This window comes from Triticum dicoccoides, chromosome 3B (assembly GCF_002162155.2).
Source record: "Triticum dicoccoides isolate Atlit2015 ecotype Zavitan chromosome 3B, WEW_v2.0, whole genome shotgun sequence".
Lineage (NCBI taxonomy): Eukaryota > Viridiplantae > Streptophyta > Magnoliopsida > Poales > Poaceae > Triticum > Triticum dicoccoides.
The window spans coordinates 609,893,013-609,914,995 of NC_041385.1; the positions used below are offsets into that span (position 1 = coordinate 609,893,013).

The 21,983-nt window shown below is 46.7% G+C and overlaps 1 protein-coding gene across 1 annotated transcript; it reads right to left on the reverse strand.

The window, feature by feature from the left end:
• Positions 1-19: 19 nt before the first annotated feature.
• LOC119281654 (WRKY DNA-binding transcription factor 70-like) lies at positions 20-2,230 on the reverse strand. The gene is made up of 3 exons (XM_037562123.1): positions 1,754-2,230; positions 1,544-1,630; positions 20-686 (listed from the first exon to the last, which is right to left on the reverse strand). The coding sequence occupies exons 1-3, from the start codon at positions 2,104-2,106 to the stop codon at positions 158-160; spliced, it is 969 nt and encodes a 322-aa protein (XP_037418020.1). The 5' UTR covers positions 2,107-2,230; the 3' UTR covers positions 20-157.
• Between the last annotated feature and the right edge of the window lie 19,753 nt (positions 2,231-21,983).

The window sequence follows — 21,983 nt, forward strand, 5'->3', positions numbered from 1 at the left end:
AAAAAAAAAACACCTGACAAGCAAAAAAAAAAGTAGGCTGACAAGCGGTGTGCCGTCGTCGTACACACCCGCGAAAAAACCTCTGCGTTCGCGCTTCTCATGTAGACTCTCTGAAACTCAATCTACATATCATCGACATAATCAGTCACGCTGCCCCTCAAGGAATCATGCCGTCGCCGCCTGGGCCATACGATGAGGACGCAGCGAAATACAGCGCGTCCGTCACGCCGTAGTCCATGACGTCCAACCCCAAGTCGTCAGACGTATCGAGCGAAAGACCTGACGCAGACGGGCCGTCGCCGACGCGGCCCTGCGAGGGCGATCCGTCCGGCGTGCCGGCCCCGGACCCGGTGTAGCTCTGGTGGTGGCCCTGCAGCACGCAGGCGAGGGACGACACGAGCGCCTGCCGCTCGAGCTCCTCCTTGGAGCCGCGGTCCAGGCCGGCGCCGCCCCGCTGCTGCTGCCTCGGCTGCATCCCGGCAGAGAAGCCGAGCGGGTCGGGCGTGGAGCTACGTGCCGCCGCCTCGGGCTCGGCCGGCGCCATGTTATGGCACGTGTGCTCGTGGACGTAGGTGACGGTGTACATCGTCTGGTCGCCGTCGCTGTGCTGCTGCGGCGGCTGCTGCTGCACGAGCTTCGTGGCCGGGCAGCTGCGCTCGCGATGGTAGCAGCATCGGTAGTAGCACCTGCGTGTACACGTACACAAGTAGGAGTAAGAACTAAGATTCGTTTTAGTGTCTCTTTTACACATGTCCAGCAGGACTATTAGTATTAGTAGTAGGAGTATTCTGTCTCATCTTAGCACATGACGGCTAGCTGGCAATACGCGGTGACGTCGCTTGAGAGCAATTATTCAGCGGTTGGTGACGTAAGGAGATGCCTAATTTTTTTAGATCAAGGATAACAGTACTAATACTACTACTACGTCAAATCGTTAACGACCCAACCCTGTTCGTTCACTATGATGGTGAACGCAGTAACACACACGAGGATCCCGCTCCCGCTCGCCACAAAACGTAACTTTCAGGGATGAAAATTGTGGTTGGTCGAGAAAACATTCCTTTTACCTAAAAGAGAACATGGGTCAGCATCAAAACTGGCTTTTACTTTGTATCCATTCGAGTGGACACATCTCTCCACTTTGCCGATGCTTTCAAACGTGTGGCCGTGTGGGGAACTGGTGATCCGATCGGCTGCTCATCAAGATCAAGCATCCTTTTTGAGGCGCGCACGGTCGCTGCGTGGCAAGCGCGCAACATTTTGCGTTTGTCCTTTGCGCGCTTCGCTTTCCGGATCTCCCGGTGCCATCGCGTGGCCATCCGAAAATCTGAATGAACCTAATCTTGCACGTGTTTTCCCTATTATCCCGTACGCGCTCTCTACCAGCGTCACGATCTAAACCTTGGCTATAATTTTTAGGAGCATGCTATTTTCTTGTTAGAGCGACATGGCAACTCAATCACTCATCATCCGTCGATTAATTAGTTGTCTGGATAAGATAAGCAACAGGATCGCCGAGATATATACGTAGAAATGAACTGACCTTGGGAAGCTTGTCCTCATGATCCTCTTCTGGCCGTATTTCCTCCACTGGTACCCGTCCGAGTAGGGCGAGGAAGTAACTGTTACTCTGTTGAAGAAACAATGCACTCCGCACAATCAGAACCCCACATAATCGACCTGCTTTGTTTCTTGATCATTTTCTTCTACTCTAATGCAGGTATGTAGTAGTACTAGCAGCTAGGCGACTCACTTTCTCGGGACGCCGTCGTCTCTAGGACGGCGCGCGCTCGCGGCGCCGGTGACGACGACGGCCGCCGCGTCCGGTGGCGGCGTGGTCGGGGTCGCGGCCGGGGCGGAGCCGCCCATGATGTTGATGCAGACGGTGAAGGCGCGGGACATCTCCTGCAGGATTAATGCGGCGGTGGCCTCGGTCTGGCCCTGCCCGTGCAGCGCCCGCAGCGCCTCCGCCTGCAGGTGCGCCGTCAGCTCGTGCCCGTGCGCCAGCTCCCTCAGCACCGCCTCGTGCTGCTCGTCGGTCGCCGCGGGCTCGTAGCCGGTTACGCCGCCGTTGGGGTTCATGATGAGACGGGACTGCGTCTGCATGGTTCTGGAGTTGTGCTGCCTCGCAAGCTGGCCGCCGACGCCGTTATCTATGGAGCGAGAGTTCCTGTGCGCGCAAGAGTTAATTTGTTGAGAAGCCAGTAGGCTGGCTAAGGCAGCTTCGGTGGCGGGGCGGGCGGAAGTAGAGGCTGCACTTGCACGAGGGCTGCTAATATATAGAAGGGGTGGGGAGGAAGCGTCGTCGCAGCTCAGGCGGTTGGGAGCGATTCACTGTAAACCTGGCTTGGGGCTGGGGGACGCTTTTACGCGGTGTGGTGGACTCGGTGAGGACCCTGCACGAAGTCGTTCTTTAATTAGCAAGGGAGATCTGCGAACAGGTTCAGAAACGAAAAAGGATGCTCTGTTTGTACAGGCGTATGCGTATCAGTTTTAAAAAACTTCGAATTTCAAACACCATGCCCTCAACAAAGAGAGCTTTTGGTCAGCTGATAACTCCTCCGTAAGATTATACACAGCAGACGGACAGGATATTTAGAAAATTGTGGTATTTAAAAGATAAATGATTCCATACGGCCGGCTTGCAAAACGCTTGGCCGGTCGCGTGCGCGCCATCAGATCAAGTGACATCTTACGGCCACAGCTGAGCTCCACATGTGGCAAGTTTTGGTAGGACCCACACGCCGCTCATTCTATATCCTCTTCATAACTAGTCATTCCTTATTCTTTTCTTCATCGACGACCATGGGCGACCTCCATCCCTCTCTCCACGAGCTAACCCATGTGGCGCGGCCATGGTAGTGGTTCTGCATTGCATCCCACGCTGCAGGGAAGACAAGTGGGCAGGGGGTAGTGATGCATAGGAGATGCCCCGACACAACTATAGAGAAGACGGGGAAGTGATAGCCAGAACAGGTCTGAAGAGCAAGTAAATCTTAGTGAGGGCACTAGTCCCTCGAATAGCAGTTGTGATGAGGGGAGCAGAAGCACTCCCAGCAACTTGCCCAAAGTTGCAACCAGGACAAGGAAAAAGAGAACTTCAGAATCTGAGAATGAGGTTTTTGTTGTTGAGGAGGAGGTGACCTCCAAGAAGAATGTACTCAAGAAGGAGTATGCTGCTGCTGCAACAAAGCCTGGAATGAAGGTGAAAGCTCCCGCTAAGAGGAAGCCTATGTCAAAAGCCAGAGCCTCCACTCAAGAAACCATGGAGTTCACTCTTGAACCAAGAGAGAAAGAGGCTGCTGGAGGAAAGAAGAGGGAGTAGAGAGTCAGAAAGACCATTACCGGAGTCATCAGCAAACCTTCTATGATGAGACATTCTGATGAGGGTGAGGAGGAGGAAGAGCATTGCACCTCCTGCCAAGACAAAAACTTATGGGGGAGGCCATAAGAACTGGGGTTGCTTCATCTAAGCCCAAGTCTATCCCCAAGCCTTCGGCTCAAGCTCAAGCTCCAAAACCTTCTGCACCAAAGAGATCTATTAGGAACATCCCTGCTGCTAAGAAAAACAAGACCCCAGTGCCTAAAGTTCAAGAAGAAGAAGAGCAACAAGTGCTCAGAAAACTGAAGCCCAAGATTCCAGATCATAGCAATGATTATCCAGTGGCAGAAAATATGAAGATAAGGAAGGATACATGTCTGAGACTCTGGAGAGAGACTGATCCCTATGCCATTAGGAGGAGAACTGTTGTAGACTATCATTTTCACACCAAGGAACATCAAGATTTCTATGAGACATTCTTGTTAGACAAGAAGCCCATTGTCTTTGATATGAAGTGGATTGATTGGGAGTACATTGATGATAATAAGGACTACTTCCCAGGTGTACATGAGAGCTTCAGGATGGATGAAGTTAGCAAGTTTGTTGGTCAAAAGTTGACCAAGTGAAACGATGAGATGATCATGCAATTCTATTCCACTGCTCACTTCTATCCAGATGAAAAGATTGTCTGGATGATTGAAGGTACAAGGTATCAATCTACAATCTCTGAATGGGGCAAGTTGATCAATGCCCCAAAGGAAGAGGAGAATGACACTGATGTATATGCCAAGCCTAGGAAGGATTACAACTCCATGGCCAACATGTACAAGACTATTCCTGATGAGGCCTTGGAGACACATAAGTTTGGATCAATATACTATGTGTTGTCTGGTCTGACCACCATCAACACCATCTTGAGGCACACCCTTTTGCCCAAGTCAGGAGATCATAGGTGTTTGATGTACCTCAGAAGTTCGAGGTGATGAGCTTAATTGTTGAAACAGTGAAGAGAACAACTGCTGATCAGAAAAGATCATGTGGATATGCCCCTCACATATAGATGTTGATCTATTCCAAGATGGGAACTGGGAGATATCTTCTTGACAAAAGAGCATCTTCCCCTGAGGCCAGATTTCGAGGACAATGAAGTTGTCATGGATGCATCCCATCCTACTTCAGTTGAAGCCAGGAGAAGAGAGAGGGAGAGAGAGAGAGAGAGAGAGAGAGAGAGAGAGAGAGAGAGAGAGAGCAAAGGCTGCAAAAGTAATAAAGGCAGCCAGTGCACCAGATGCTTCTACAGTGATGCTCAAGACCAAGCAAGATCAACTCAGTTATCTGCTTGAGGCTACAGTGAGAATTGAGAAGGGCTTGGCCACCCTGACTCAAAATCAAGAGAGTCTTGAGAGGATCATTGAGACAAAATTTCATGATCTAGATGCGAAGGTCACATAGATCCAGACCACTGTGGAGAAGCTCCAGGAAGAAGTTGAGGACAGGAATGACAGACCTACCACAGATACTTTCCAGAGAGTGCCAACACTACAAAAAAATACACTTCCATGATGATACGTGTTTGTCATAGTAGGTCTCGTTTTTTTCATGCATGTACATCCATGACGATTTTATGACAGAATCAAGATAGTCATACATGTGCTGTCGTAGAAGTGTTCCATGACATTACTAAAATTATCATCATGGAAGTGTCCACTTCCATGACGATAAATCGCGCGTCATAGAAGTGCTTTCGTCAAGGGTGACCAACACGTGGCATCCACTGCAACGGGTCACCGTTAAGATATCGAGTTCCGGTTTGGATCCGATAACCCGTTAACAGCCCCAACCAATGGGGATTTTCTACGTGTAAAATTCTCATTCGCTAGAGGATCCACGTGTCAGCTCAGCGTTGGGACAGATGTCATCCACTCATACTACGGGAGACGCCTATGATACGTCGGCACGTGGCAAGGCCCACCAGTGGCCCATTTCGGTGAAAAAGGTCGGCCCAGTAAAAATTAGCAGCGGCCCATATAAGGCCTACCTATGTCAGGTCCATTTAAGCCCACGACCCATATGACATGTGCCAATTCGGCCCGTCAATGGCCCGTTAACTATTTGACACCATTGAAGCCCATCGTCAGTTCGAGCCCGTTAACAGCCCGCTATATATTTGGGCTCAATATCGGCCCGATGCGGTTTCGTCCTGTTAACACGCCATCCAAGGGATGGGCCAATTTTCAGGATGTACGACTTTCGCCCTTTTAGCGACCCATTTAAGTGTTGGGCCAATTTCTAGCCCGGTGTGTCTTTCAGCCTGTTAACGGCCCATAAATGACCTGGGCCACTTGTAGTCGGTCCTGAGTTTTGGCCTTTTAACGACCCATGCTCTTCATGGTCAATACCAACCCGGTTTCTCTTTCGGCCTACTAAAGGCCCACAACACAGTTGGGCCATATACAGTACGACCTGACTTTCGGCCTCTTAGCGGCCCATGCTCTTCATGGTCCAGTACGAGCCCGCTTTCACTTTCGGCTCGCTAAAGGCCCATAGTATAGTTGAGCCATATGTAGGCCGACCTTAGTATCGGTCTGTTAACGGCCCGTGAAATCAAATGGGCCCGTCTATTACTCACTTCGATGTCGGCCTGTTAACGACCCGAGAGGTAACAGGGCCGAGCATTAACTGTCGGTCTGTTTCAATTATAGCGACCTAATAGAGCTTTCGGCCTGGTTACGACCCACTAACTTAATGGCCCCACTAAAGTTCAAACATGTCTGTAGGCCCAATTAGATAATTTGATCCCATTACGACGAGCAATTATGCACATGACCAAAACCGATCAATCAAAGGCCTATGAGAATTTTGGCCCTGAGAGCCCATTAGGGAAGCTAATTAAGGGCAGTGGGCTGCTTCCTTCATATAGGGCCCACGATTGTTCATGCTAACTAATAATTTCACTGCTTTTTTAGCATCCTAGCAAGTAGTTAGCTGGAATGCGAGGTGCGCTAAGCAAAGGTACGACATACAAGGAAAAATGTTGCACATCCAGCATATATTACAGGAATTACATCCACTGGGCAATCAAAGATTGATGCCAGTGCAAGTAAATGAACAAAACCTAACGATCTACAACGTCACAATCTGCAACCTCAGCGCGGATGATGCCCATAAGCATGTGAGCAAGTTCTTCCTTCTTTGCTACGCTGTCTCTGAAAACATTGATCAGTTGTTGTTGCGCAATAATGTGCACCTCTGATTCCTCCACAATTTCCATCATTGCTTTAGCCAGTAATTGGTTCACAAACATACATCTTTTCTGTTGCATTCGAGACAGAGGAAACTAAACAGATTCAGATGACGATTTTGGCAGGCTTGTATTATTGATAGTGGAGAGTGTCTCGACCACTGCATCATAGCATAAATTAGGAGGGGAACCGAACATATTAATCAAGAGTTATTGCCATATTACCTGGCCTAGATTTATTGGAAAGAAACAATGAGGTTGCCTTGCTGCTTTCAAAGTTTGTCTTCTTATCTTCAGCAGCCTGCACCAAATTAACACACTAGAATTGCTATCATTGGTCAGGTCAGATAATAGCAAAGCAATATTAACATAACGAACGTTTGGGCAACCAGACCACACCAGCCTACACCAAATTAACACAATATGACACAACTATCATCAGCCAGGTAAGGTAATATTAAAGCAGCATTGACACAATGAATGAATGGGCAATCAAAGCAGCACTACAGTTCAGTAATGTGCATGATATGAGATAGTACACTCATGTAGCTCATATGCAAAACTACCAGACAGTTTTCCTTACAAAAATCAACATTGTCACCTTTAATTATACATTTTGCTACAACTAAATTTAGATCAGATAAAGGTTGGATTCACACCAATTAATAAAATACACGCTGATGTAAAAAATATAGTGATATACAGTAGGTACTTACATAAGCATTAGAGCACAGAGAATTCCCGCAAGATACTTTCCTCAAAGATGATACCAGTGTAGAAATTCTTCTATCTCTTAAGCTTATTTACTAAAAGAGAGATGGGTAAGAAACATGTAGAAAATATGATTAGCATGCTATAAAATTTTATGATGCGAGGATACGCACACGCTTCTTAGAATGGAGTTGACATATTTTTGCTGGACTGGAGCGGACTAGTTCTTTGGCCACCGGAATCTGCTTATTATCAGTAGGAGTTGGGTTTCTCTGTGCTGGATCAGTATCTATGAAAACTAGAGTTGGTTTACTATCTCCTGGCGTTTGGATCTTTTGCGAAGACCTTTTTTTTAACCCTTCAGATTCTAACATAGCCGTCTTCCCCTTGCATGCCTTATATAAAAAATGGTGCTTCAATTATAAAACATGCTACAACAGAGAGATGGAATAGGTACTGAAGAATAGACAGACATGACATATTGACATGTATTCCCTCCATCCGGAAATAAATGGATGGGTCTAGGCGTATTTTAGTTCTAGATACATCCATTTTTATCCATTTCGGCAATATGTAATCCAGACGGAGGGAGTATGATGTAAGAGTAGGGATACGACAGGACAACAGAGTAAAAAAACACTAGTTGAGTGTAGAACTGTATGCTAGCGAAATACATACAGAAAAACACTAAGGCAACATTGCGTGTATGATTGGAAAACTAAGATGGCATTGCAACAGACCACTAGAGAAGCACTTCAATGTAAAAAAATATATGGTATGGTAGACAGATGAAGTACATACTGATGAATAACAATGCATAAGATATTCAGAAGCCTGATATCCAAACTAAGCAGATGGCATTGCGATAGAGTAGAATGACAGTACTTAAATTTGAAAACATGTTATCATGAATGGAATAGGTACTGAAAAACAGGAAGGCATGACATATTTACATGCATGATCAGCAGGCTAAGCACATGGCATTGCAACAGAGTAGATGCACTCCAGGAGATTATATGCATGTTGTACCCATATCACGGGCCAAGTTAGAGCAAGGACCTTGTGGGGTGAAGAGGATTCATCATCTTTTTGCAAGTCTTCTGAAGAACTGCCTTTACATGTTCCATCATATTGGGTATCATTGACATCAAGTTTGTTGGCCGTTACATTGCTCCGTGAGGTTCTTGTGGATATATCAGTGCGTACAATTATATCTGACATGCATGGAAGACAACTAGTAGTTATATTTATGTAATGAGTGCCCGTAGGAGATGACATAAATAGTAGGACTGGGGTTAACTAGCAGCAACAGGTCTGAAAAACTAAAGGGAGAACACATATGAAAGCTACAGAATACGTATCATTTGTACTCGAGATTAACTAGATGGCACACAAAAGTATTAAAGAACAACATAGGTAATACTAGAAATGGTATAATACTATAATCACAAGCCTGTGGGATAGCATTGGCTGATGGATGCTAACAAGGAACATCGTTACCTAAAGAACAAGTCTCTTAGCTGAACTATGGAACATCGTTAACTCCTAAACAAGACCCGTAAGAGATCAACATGAATATACAGTGTGTGATAATCTGTTTTCCATGCTTAGATGAATAACAAAGCCATAAATGTTGCACACAAGTAAGATGAGGGTACAATTTCATTCAAAAAAAAGATGAGGGTACAACCTATCTGGCCCCCATCCATAGAAGTGAGCATCATGTGCTGACTTGTCGATGGCCCTGTAGTTGTTTTGGCTGCCCATGTCGGGCACGCGCATTGGATGCAGGGAAATGTTGATTGGGGACTATAGCTCCCTTCTGGTGTATGCTTCCCTTGTTGGAGCAGCTCTTGTGAGAAGGAAGACGGTGTGGCTGAAGATGCAGAAAACGCATAATGTAAAGAACGACACATATTCTAATATGAAGAAATACCCTAAGAGATAAATAGTAAGGTACGAGAGTGGACACACGTCTGTTGATTGAAGACTAAATTGGGGTCACGCGATTTTATTTTATTTTGGTACTGTCCGATCTACGCCGGATGGCTTGATGGCCGTCTTGTGCCTCCCGACTGAAACTGTTCAGATTCTTCCCTGAAGAGCTAGCAACTACCGGCACAGCAGCCTGCCTCTGCCATCCGTGGCCGTGAGAACTCTGACCAAAACCCCGATCCCGGCCCCACCACATTGCAGTGGTTGCGCCGCCCCCGGCCAATCCACAAAGACTCGCCGTCATCCAGATCCGGCGGCGGCAGTACCTTCAACCCATGCAACTCTAAGATAGCCATGTAAGCGCTGCTTCCGAGGCGAACTTGCGCCCCTGCACCCTTACTTTAGACACTAGCCAACCGACAGCCTAGGAGCTCTGCCGCCTTGAGGGGTGCTGCTTCCCATTGGAAATCGATTGGCCCAGAATAAAAATTCAGACAACTGACGCCTAAATAAAGTGATTTGAGATGAGTGTACGCCTATATTGCGGCCTGGTGAAGTAGGCAGCTCCAGCTGCCGAGTCGGTGAGGCCCGCGCGGTTGCGGTGGCTACCGAGGCAGGAAAGCAGAAATGTCACGACGGTCGACGGCTATGGGGAAGCAGCGCCGGGGCCCTGCTGGACGCATCCGAAGTTGGAGCCGCTCCGGCGCCATGCCCAACGGCGGGGGTGAATCGGCTCTGATACGGCTCACGCGACCATTGTCGAGGCAGCTCCCTCAGCACGGAGTAAGAGGCACACGGCCCAGTGCATGACAGCAAATGGACATCGTCTCTGGCATTGGGGAGGAGGGCGGCGGTGAATTTGGCGTGGTGGGGGCACCATGGAGGAGGGGCTGAGATTTCACGGCTGGGGAGAAGATGATTTGGAGCCCACGAGGTATGAACGGGAAATTGGGAGGGGGAACCATGTCTTACGGATGCATTTGTTTTGAAATGTGGGGGGAGTTACAATTCTACCCCTACCTTTAGGCTTCTGGGCTTGGGTCTATGTACTGAGGGTCGGGGATAGTAGAGTAACGTTGCTTCTCCCAGATAGTGGTGCGAGCAATTTTGGGCGAGGTGGGCGTGTTTTGAAATAGTGGGCGCGAGCGATTTCGGGCGAGGAGGGTGTGTTTTGAAATAGTCGGCGCGAGCGATTTCGGGCGAGGAGAGGGTGTTTTGCTGCCCATGGTTTATGAATTATTCTGCACATGTCATTTCGGCCGAGGAGAAGGAGCGCTTGGATGAAGTTACGAACGTACCCTCGATGTACAACGGGCCAATTGATGCGTGTCCCACATAGGCCGGTAATTTCGCGTCTTCCATTTATTTTCTCGGGCGAATTCCACCGAGTAGAGGGTGTTTAGCGGCTTGTTCAAATTTTGGGAGAACGAGCATCCACGTCTACCTTACCAAGTCGATTCCAATCCAATTTTGAAATATTAGCTTGCGGCTTCTTGTTTAGATGGAGAGATGATGATCGGGACTAACGTGTTTTTACATGCTAGTTGCTAATGATTTACTATATGAAAAATAGTTGACCCACTCAAAAACGGGAATCATTCAATGAAATAGCTCGTTCACCAGGTCAGAATAGTGAACTAAATCCAAAATTGAACACCTCAATCGAGTAGCATGTTGTACAGTATTATAGTACTCCATGAACATGTTGATAGTCAAATTAATGAACTTGTTTGATACGCATATCTCCATTCATGTGTGGATTGAACACAACATGTTCTCCAATTTAAATATTTGAATGCAAGTTTATATCGAAACATGGTTTATATCAGTCTTTGATGCATAAAACGAGACCTCCCCCTCTCCCGGACTCCTGCTCTCTCTCTCTCGCCAAAAATCTTCAATTATATCGCACACATCCAAACACAAACCTTGTTGGTCCCTCTACCCCTCTCTCTCTCTCTCTCTCTCTCTCTCTCTCTCTCTCTCTTTATGTGTATGTGTGTGTGTGTGGGGGGGTCTTTCTAGTTCGCACGCACACTATGTATGATTCTCTAGTGCAAGCTAAATATCTTGGGTGCACTCATCGCATGCACACAAATTCCCTGGCTCGTTGCCCGTAACTCTCTCATGCACCACTCTGCCGTCTTGAAGCTCTTCCCTTTCTCTCAAACTCTCCATCTCCCTGGGTCACACATACACATGCATATCTCACTCGCACTCGATAGACCCATCTAAAGCTCTCTCCCTCTCCATCTCACATGCACACACACACAATCTCACGCTTAGCCAAGTATGATGGTCTCTCACTCAATTGTAGGCACACGCAGTCCCCCTATACGTATATGACTAGCTAATTCTTAGTCTCCATCACAAACATGTGCATGGTCTATCTCGGTTTCTCTCGTGGCATCTTTCTATCGCACACGCACCTCGTCCCTCGATCTCCCACCCATATAGTCCCCTCACGATCTCGAGGGATCTCTCAATCACAAACACACCCTCTCTCCCTCCCCATGTGTCCATCTTCTCCATGCATCCCTCTCGACCTTTGTCCCTTGTTGGCCAGACCACTATTGGACTTGTGCTATAGGGGTGTCTCTCTCCGTTGCAAACAATCATGCACTAGCTATCTTCGTGTATCTCCTCACCTCGCTTTTCTATCTCAGAGATGCATGCGTGATATGTTTGCATAAGAAACGAACACACCCTCTCTCTCTCTCTAATTTATCATTTGTTGTCCCTTTCTCTTTCACACGCACACTCCTTTTGCACACTCACTCATTCTCCTTCACACACACTTGATCTCTCTCGACTTAGGCACTCTCTTTGGTCCATAGCATATAGATTTATTGAAAAGTAAAACATCACAAAGTTTGACCATGTACGTGGAGAAAAACATTTACATCAGAACGACAAACATATATCATTAGATTCATCATGAGATGTAGTTTCATATGATGTGTCTTTGGTATTGTAGATTCAAATAATATTTGCGTAAACCTGGTCAAAGTTTCCAAAGTTCGACTTCTAAAAAATTTATATGCACTACATTATCGAGCGGATGGAATATCTCTTTCCCCCTCTCAGTTGTGCGACGCACCACTCAGCCGTATCAGGGCTCCTCTATCTATCTCAAACTTTATATCTCCCTACTTCACACATACACATATCTCGGTCGCACTACATAGACCCATCTAACACTCTCCACCCTTGTTCTCTCTCTGTGTGACACGCACCCCCCTAGGTACCATAATCCCTCACTCCATCATAGGCGCACACACTCCCCCCTAAGTATGACTATCTCTCACTAGCCATCAGGAACACATGTATTGTCTCCTTCCATCCATACGTCTATCTTGATATCTCTCGGGGTATCTTCTATCGTGCACACAGACATGTAGTCCCAAAACGATCTCCAGGGGATCACTCTGTCACAAAAATACACTCTCTCCTCCCCATGTCTGCATTTTCTCCATACGTCTCTCTCGACCTCTCTCCCTTGTTTGTCAGACTTCTCTTGGCCACGTGCTAGGGGTCTTTCTCTCTCAGTTGCAAACAACCACACACTATCCCCTCATGTAACACCCCGAATCCGATGCGCCAGGTGTCTTCCAGTCATTCGTCGTTGTTGCCATGTCATTTGCTTGCGTGTTGCAAATTGCCATGTCATCATCTGCATTTCATCTGCATGTTTTTCAAAACTTGCATCCGTTTGGGTTCCCCCGGTTCTCTCCGTTGTCCGTTCTGAGCGCAACCACACTCGCACGCGCCCGTGGCACCTCTCAGTTCTTGTTTTCCGAGCTGCCGAAAAACGTTCTCGGAATGGGCTGAGATTTGCCGAGTGGCCTTGGTATATCACCGGCAGACCGCCTGTCAAATTTCGTTTCATTTGGAGGCCGTTTGATGCCCCAATGGTTAACCGAGTTAACCGAAACCCCTGTCTCTTTGCACCCCATCACCCCTTCACAACAGCTCGCGAGCCCATCTAAACCCCCTCCATGCTCTCTATCGTTGGATCACGATCATGTGGGTGAAAACCGCACCTCATTTGGACTCTCCTAGCAACCTATACCTATATAAACACCCCTCCCCCGAAATTTCGGGCAAATCCTACCCCTAACCCTAGCTTCTTTCTCCTCCCACCGTCGGACATGTCCATCCCGCCACCGGACATGTCCGCCACTGCCCCGCAGCGAATCGCGGCGCACCACGTGTCCCCGCCGGCCCCCGCGCCTTCCCCCGCTGCTGTGGCCCGCCAGGACCCAGTTTGGGCCCTGGGAAGCCCATCGGGGCCCGGTCGCTGCGCCCGGCTCCCCGCAGGCGTCCGACCACGGCGTCCAACCTGGGGTCCTCCCCGAGCTTGGCCCCGCCCCGCACCACTGGGGCCCTGCGCCACCGTCGCCCAGGTCCGGCGACTCCGCCCTGGGTCCGCTCGACCCCGCCGTCGCCTCCGGCCTCCTCTGCCTCGCCTCGCCGCCGCCAGGGACCTCGCCTCCTCGAGCGCTTCGCCACCCGCAGTCGTCTCCCCCATGAAGCTCGCCGCTCCGCCCAACTCCGGCCTGATCTGGCCGATAATGGGTGCCCCGCGGCCGGATCTGCCCGTCCCCGACCTCCTCAACACCGCCGGACCCCGCCATCGCCTCGGGTACCTCGCCGGAGTTGCCTCCTCGCCGGAGCCGGCCAGATCTAGACGAACATGTCCCGGATCACCCCGACCCGCCATCCAAACACCACCCCTTCGTCATGCATCTCTCCATCCCGCATCGCCCCGTCTAGTTTCTACGAGGTCTAAATTCCACCAAGTCCCTAAGTTTTGAACATTATGTGTGCATGTTTAACCTGCTGTAACTTGGTGCATGTGGCTCCGTTTTGCGTCCATAATATATAAAAATGTTCATCTCGGAGTGCTCTTCATGATGGAGTAGTTTGCATTCATGTTCCTCTTAATATTGATGCCTTAATCTTCGTTGCGAAACTGCTATATGATATGAACTGCTGGAATCTGCTGATTGTTAACATCATTTGTGCATCTTGTGAGTGCCACAACTTTGTCTCTGTTGATGCTATGGTGATGATCTTGATATGCACATGTTCTTAGCTTCGCGCTCTACATTTTGGTGTGCTTTGAATTCATGTTAGGGTGCATCTTGATATATTAACCCCTGTTGCAAAAGTGCATGTTGCTGTTAACTACTGAAAACTACTGTAACTTGCTGATTTGTCATTTTTGTTGCATTTTGTGTGTGCATACTATGTGCATGATGTCTACATGTTTTAGGAGAATATTTGTTCCAGATTTACAGGGGTGCAATCCATGTTTTTTGATATGCCCTGTAGTGAGTGCATCAAGCTTGTGAAGTGAGCTACTTGCTGTTAATGTTCTGTCTATGCTGAATCTGTCATATCATGTTGCCATGTTTGCTTGATGCTACCAATTAATCCATGCATATTATGAAGATGCTTAGTTGACATGGTTTGTTATCTATGTTATGATCTATCACGCCATGCCTTTTTATGCCTCATATATGTCCTGTAGCATATGTTTTAATTGCCATGAACATGCTTATATAATGTTCCAGATTCCTGTTAACTTCATGATGCTATGATGTCAGCTTGATAGTAATTTGTATATGCCTCTTCTGGAGATGCTCCAATTACATGATTTGAAGTATGCTATGATTAATTTGTTCACATGCCATGGTTATTAATTTTGGAGATCATATGCCTCTGTTCCATGCTTGGAAACATGTTATCATAATGTTGCTGTTTTACACTTGCTGAAATTGTTTCAACATTCAATCTTGTCTTGTTGGTTCCTACTAATCCATGGGCCATATGTATATGATTATTTGATGTTATTTGATCTTTGTTATGTTTATTTTGATGCCATGCCCTTGGTTTCTATGTATAGTTGTTGTAGCATCTTTGTTTCATGCCTCCAACATGCCATCATATTAACTCCGCTGATGAATATGCTCCTGTGTTATAAATTTGCTTTTTGCATTGATCATATTGGTTTAATCTTGATGCCTATGAACCTGAACCTTAATGATATTTTAAGTATGTTATATGTACATGAAGTTCATGTCAAGTTTGTGCTCTTATGAGTCCTGTAGCATGTTGTTTTGATGTTTGCAAAGTGCCTACTTGCTGTTTTGGACAGATTGTTATATCTTATTTTGAGTCTATGTGTTGCACCGTTGCTCCGTTTTGAGCATGCTCTAATGTCAAGTTTGTGCTCTTATGAGTCATGTAGCATGTTTTTTTGATGTTTGCAAAGTGCGTACTTGCTGTTTTGGACAGATTGTTGTTATATCTTGTTTTGAGTGTATGTGTTGCACCGTTGCTCCGTTTTGAGCATGCTCTATATGAAACTTGCTTAGAATTGCATTTAGTTTCATCATGTCATGTTGAATCCTTTTTTTGGTTGTGTTTTCTTGATGTTTGAATGCATTTTGCATCAATGCCATGTTTAACTTGTTTTGCTCATATCTTCTAGGCCGTAGGTCCGAACTAAATGAACTTTATATGTAACTTGACTAGAATTTCGGGTAGATCATCATGGTGCATTTTAACTTGCTATTTAACAACTTGAACATAAGTTTTATTCAGTTCTGTACCAATTTCGAAATTTGCATTTGAGGACTTACCAGATTTGTTATATGTTATTTCCGGCCTGATTTAAACTTGCTTTGATGTGATATTCTTGTACGCATCATCTCTTTCCATGAGTAGCATCATATAGCCTTGTCATGCATCATGATTGGTTGTGCATCATGCCATGTTTATATGTTGTGTGTTTACCATGTTGTTTGCTTCTTTCCGGTTGTGCTTCTTCTCGATAGTTCTTGTTACATTGCGATCGTAAGGATTCGTTCAACTACGCTTGGCTTTTCTTTGTACGTTCGTCTTCTTCATGGACTCGTTCTTCTTCCTAGCAGGATTTCAGGCAAGATGACCGTAACCCTGGATCTCATTTCTATCATTGTTATGCTAGTTGCTTCGTTCTATCGCTATGCTGCGCTACCTATCTCTAGTTTATCAAGCCTCCCAAATTGCCATGTCAGCCTCTAACATTTTCACCCTTCCTAGCAAACTGTTGTTTGCCTATGTTACCGCTTTTGCTCAGCCCCTCTTATAGCATTGTTAGTTGCAGGTGAAGTTGAAGATTGCTCCATGTTGGACAGGATTATGTTGGGATATCACAATATCTCTTATTTAATTAATGCATCTATGTACTTGGTAAAGGGTGGAAGGCTCGGCCTTATGCCTGGTGTTTTGTTCCACTCTTGTCGCCTTAGTTTCCGTCATACCGGTGTTATGTTCCTTGATTTTGCGTTCCTTACGTGGCCGGGTGTATGGGAACCCCTTGACAGTTCGCTTTGAATAAAACTCCTCCAGCAAGGCCCAACTTTGGTTTTACATTTGCCTAACAACCTATTACCTTTCCCTTGGGAGTAATTAATCCGAGGGTCATATTTATTTTAAACCCCCCGGGCCAGTGCTTCTCTAAGTGTTGGTCCGAACCGAGCAGCCTGCGGGGCCACCTCGGAGAAACTTGAGGGCTGGTTTTACTCGTAGCTTGAATCATCTAGTGTGCCCTGAGAACGAGATATGTGCAGCTCCTATCAGGATTTGTCGGCACATTTGGGCGGTCTTGCTGGTCTTGTTTTACCATTGTCGAAATGTCTTGTAACCGGGATTCCGAGACTGATCGAGTCTTCCAGGGAGAGGGAATATCCTTCGTTGGTCGTGAGAGCGTATAATGGGCTATGTTGGGACACCCGTGCATGGTTTAAACTTTCGAAAGCCGTGCCCGCGGTTATGTGGCAGATGTGAATTTTTTAATGTCCGGTTGTAGAGAAATTGACACTTGACTTAATTAAAAGGCATCAACCGCGTGTGTAGCCGTGATGGTCTCTTTTCGGCGGAGTCCGGGAAGTGAACACGGTTTGGGTTATGTATGAACGTAAATAGTTTCAGGATCAATTCTTGATCACTTCTAGCTTCTCGACCATTGCGTTGCTTATCTTCTCGCTCTTATTTGCGTATGTTAGCCACCATATATGCTTAGTCGCTGCTGCAACCTCACCACTTATCCTTTCCATACCCATTATGCTTTGATCATCTTGATACCCATGGAAATGGGATTAGTGAGTGCTCGTGGCTCATAGATTACTACAACAATAGTTGCAGGTACAAGTATTGCGATGATCATGACGCGAGAGCGATGTTTACTTGTTTTGGAGTTCTTCTTCTGCTTTGTCGATCAGGGGATAGGTTCCCGGTCGGTAGCCTGGGCTAGTAGGGTGGATGTCGTTTGAGTTTCTGTTTCTGTTTCATCCGTAGTCGGATGTCGCCCTATGTATTATGATGTTGTATTCATGTGGCATTGTATGCCTCTTGTATGTATCCCCAACTTTTATGTAATGGTACGATGTAATGATATCCACCTTGCAAAAGCGTCTCCAATATGCGCTTCTATTCTTGGTGGGACCTTCGAGTTCCTTTAGGATAGGGTCGCATATTGGGCGTGACAAGTTGGTATCAAAGCCTCGACCGACCATAGGAGCCCCCCTTGATTGTTCATAGTTTGGCTGTTGTTGAGTCTAGAAGAGAACTGTTTTCGGAGTCTAGTTATATCGGAGAGTAGGAATTCTTTTTACTCCTCAGCTCCTCCGCCGCTCTGGTCAGGAATCTTGACATAGGTGTTTTGAATTAATCCTCTTCCCCTTCAAACTTTCTTTAGGATCACGCACTTGGTTTTCCGATCATTGGTTCTCAGCTCTTTTCATCCAGTGCATTTCTTGTCAAGTTGTCTCGAGCCTCTTCATCGTTGCCAAGTTCAATCCTCAGATGTTTTCTTTTTCCCACCCACCCAACCTTTTTTTTCTCAGAGCTGGAGTCCGTAATCGAGTATCCATCCTACTCGTGTGAAGTCTTTGCATTCTTTCCTCAATTATTTCAATCGGTGTCTTCTCTTCAAGTTATTCTCGGTTCTCCCTTCCAAGTTGCCTTGGTTTTCCCACCCTCTTCTTCCTATGGCCCGAGTCTCTTTCGAGCATCAATTTCATTCGTGCGGAACCTCTTCAATCTTTCGTAAATTATTTCAACCGGTGAATTATTGTCTAGGTTGACATTCTTCATCTCCTTTTCTTCTCCGGTGGATTCAATTCAAGTTTTTCGGGTTGATCATATTCTTTTCCCTTGGATCAAGTGTTTTCCCTGCTTGTTCGCGTCTCGCCAGTTTATCCTTCCGGAGTGCTCAAGACATCTCATGAGATTCATCTGGGTTCCACTTAATTCGAGGTTGTCACCTCATTCAAATATTTTCAATTGTTCCAGTGCATCATCTATCTCTTCAACAATCCTTTTTCATTGATGTTTTCTTTTAGTGGGCCCTAACCCACAGGTCCTTTCCCAGGATCTTACCCGACTCTTCTAATTTTCCGGAGCTATTCCCAAATTCTTTTCCAAGTATGACGTAAAATGAATTCCATCAATCACATGCCTTCTTCAAGATCGCTTTCAAATTCTTTTCATTGTTGGCTCAACCTCTTCGCTTTTCTTTCTCCTAGAGTATCTTAGTAATTTTGGTGGCGTTTCTTGTCTTCATTTGAATATCGAAGAAGAGTTTCTCATAAATCTTGTCCGTCCTCTCGAAGATTCGTGGTTCTAGGTTCATGTTATCCTCTCGAATTATTCCATTGGTCAGATATTCTTTTATTACCCATTCGGAGTATGTTAGGAGTTGTTTTTCCATTTCTTTCACCGGAGGCCATCATTCCAGCTATCGTTCTCTATTTATCCCGATGCATCTGTCATGCACTCTTTAATCAGCTTGTTATCTCTTCATTATTTCGCATCTAAATCCCCTCAAGCATATTTGTTCTGCCCAGTGATTCATTCCCTTTCATCAGTCATTTTCGAATTCTTACGGTGGTTCTTTCAGATTCCTTTTCCTTAATTATCATTTTAATTCATTCTTTCTTTCCAATCCTACCGGTGGTTCATTGAAGACCTTCCTCAAGGTTGTGCTATATACCCCCTTAATCCTTTTCAACAAGAATAAGTAGCATGCAAAATTCGTTGCTTGTCATCAATTTAATTTGGTGAGGATAAGCATAATGTAAATCTTATTCTTATTTCCTCGAAGTGATCAATCCTTTCTTTCGGAGTTTGTTCTTAATGAATAAATTCTAGTTCCAAGTGTTTTCATCTTTTCTTTTTCAGAGTTCAAATTTTCCTCGACCATCTCGTCGGAACCTCCATCTAAACCACCGCAAGGCTTTAATCTATTCCCTTCATCCTTTATTTCCGTCCCATCATCCTTTTGTCACCGGAGTTCTTCATGGTGGTTCTTCATGATTTAATCCATTCTTTCAAGAGTTCAGCAAGATTCTTGTTGGTGGAGTTCAAGTATCTTTTCTTCTTGAGTCTTGAAGTGCAAATAATACTCCGTTTTCTTCTGAAGTGGAGATTTGTATTTCTTTCTTCTCAGATATTCAGACATTTGGTTGTGGTATATTCACCTCAAGTTTTGAGATGTTGTAGATAAGTCCACAACAAGCTTATTCTTTTGTTGTTGAATATCTCAACAACTCTGTTCTACCCTTCCTTCTAAGGATGCTATCAAATTCATTCGTGGTGTAAGTTGTTGTTCTCTAACCCCTTCTTCTCATTCCATTCTTTTAATTCTTCCGGAGGCATTGTGTTGTTACTCTCGTCAAGTTTCATCCCATCTTGTGAAGTTCATGTTCTATTCCTTCCATTTTCAGTCGGAGTGCTGCCCAAATTCTTATGTTCTTATTCCTTTCCTATCTTATTCTAACCGGAGTGGTTTCAGAGTCTATATTATTCCTTGAGCTCATGATTCTCGTCATATTCGTCATTCCTCTTTTCTACCGAGTGCTCTCGACCTTGTTCTTCTTTTCTCTTGCGTTCTTACTTCACCTCTTCCTCTTTCTCTTCCGTCTTGTTCCTAAGATCTCGGGACAAGACCTCTTGTTAGTGGAGGAGAGTTGTAACGCCCCGAATTCGATGCGCCAGGTGTATTCCAGTCATTCGTCATTGCTACCATGTCATTTGCTTGCGTGTTGCAAATTGCCATATCATCATCTGCATGTTTTTCAAAACTTGCATCCGTTCGGGTTCCCCCGGTTCTCTCCGTTGTCAGTTCTGAGCCCAACCACACTCGCACGCGCCTATGGCACCTCTCAGTTCTTGTTTTCTGAGCTGCCGAAAAACATTCTCGGAATGGGCTGAGATTTGCCGAGTGGCCTTGGTATATCACCGCTAGACCGCCTGTCAAGTTTCGTTCCATTTGGAGGCCGTTTGATGCCCCAACGGTTAACCGAGTTAACCGAAACCCCTCTCTCTTTGCCGCCCAGCACCCCTTCATAACAACCCGCTAGCCCATCTAAACCTCCTCCATGCTCCCCGTCGTTGGATCACGATCATGTGGGCGAAAACCGCACCTCTTTTGGACTCTCCTAACTCCCTATACCTATATAAACACCCCCTGCCCCGAAATTTCGGGTAAATCCTACCCCTAACCCTAGCTTCTTCCACCTCCCGCCGCCGGACATGTCCATCCCGCCGCCAGAAATGTCCGCCACTGCCCCGCAGCGAATCGTGGCCCGCCACGTGTCCCCTCCGGCCCCCGCACCTTCCCCCACCGCTGCAGCCCGCCAGGACCCAGTTTGGGCCCTAGGAAGCCCATCGGGGCCCGGTCGCTGCGCCCGGCTCCCCGCAGACGCCCGACCTCGCCGTCCAGCCTGGGGTCCTCCCCGAGCTCGGCTCCGCCTCGCGCCACTGGAGCCCTGCGCCGCCATCGCCCAGGTCCGGCGACTCCGCCCTGGGTCCGCTCGACCCCGCCGTCGCCTCTGGCCTCCTTTGCTTCGCCTCGCCACCGCCAGGGACCTCGCCTCCTCGAGCGCTTCGCCGCCCGCAGCCGCCTCCGCCCTGAAGCTCTCCGCCCCGCCCAACTCTGGCCAGATCCGGCTGGAAATGGGTGCCCCGTGGCCGGATCTGCCCGTCCTCGGCCTCCTCAACACCGCCGGACCCCGCCGTCGCCTCAGGCAGCTCGCCAGAGTTGCCTCCTCGCCGGAGCCGGCTAGATCTGGACGGCCACGTCCCGGATCACCCGGACCCGCCATCCAAATGCCACCCCTCCGTCACGGATCCCTCCATCCCGCATCTCCCCGTCCAGTTTCTGCGAGGGCTAAATTCCACCAAGTCCTTGAGTTTTGAACATCATGTGTGCATGTTTGACCTGCTATAACTTGGTGCATGTGGCTCCGTTTTGCGTGCATAATATATAAAAATGTTCATCTCGGAGTGATCTTCATGATGGAGTAGTTTGCATTCATGTTCCTATTAATATTGATGCCTTAATCTTCGTTGCGAAACTGCTATGTGATATGAACCGCTGGAATCTGCTGATTGTTAACATCATTTGTGCATCTTGTGAGTGCCACAACTTTGTCTCTATTGATGCTATGGTGATGATCTTGATATGCACATGTTCTTAGCTTCACGTTCTACATTTTGGTGTGCTTTGAATTCATGTTAGGGTGCATCTTGATATATTAACCCCTGTTGCAAAAGTGCATGTTGCTGTTAACTACTGAAAACTGCTGTAACTTGCTGATTTGTCATTTTTGTTGCATTTTGTGTGTGCATCCTATGTGCATGATGTCTGCATGTTTTAGGAGAATATTTGTTCTAGATTTACAGGGGTGCAATCCATGTTTTTTGATATGCCCTGTAGTG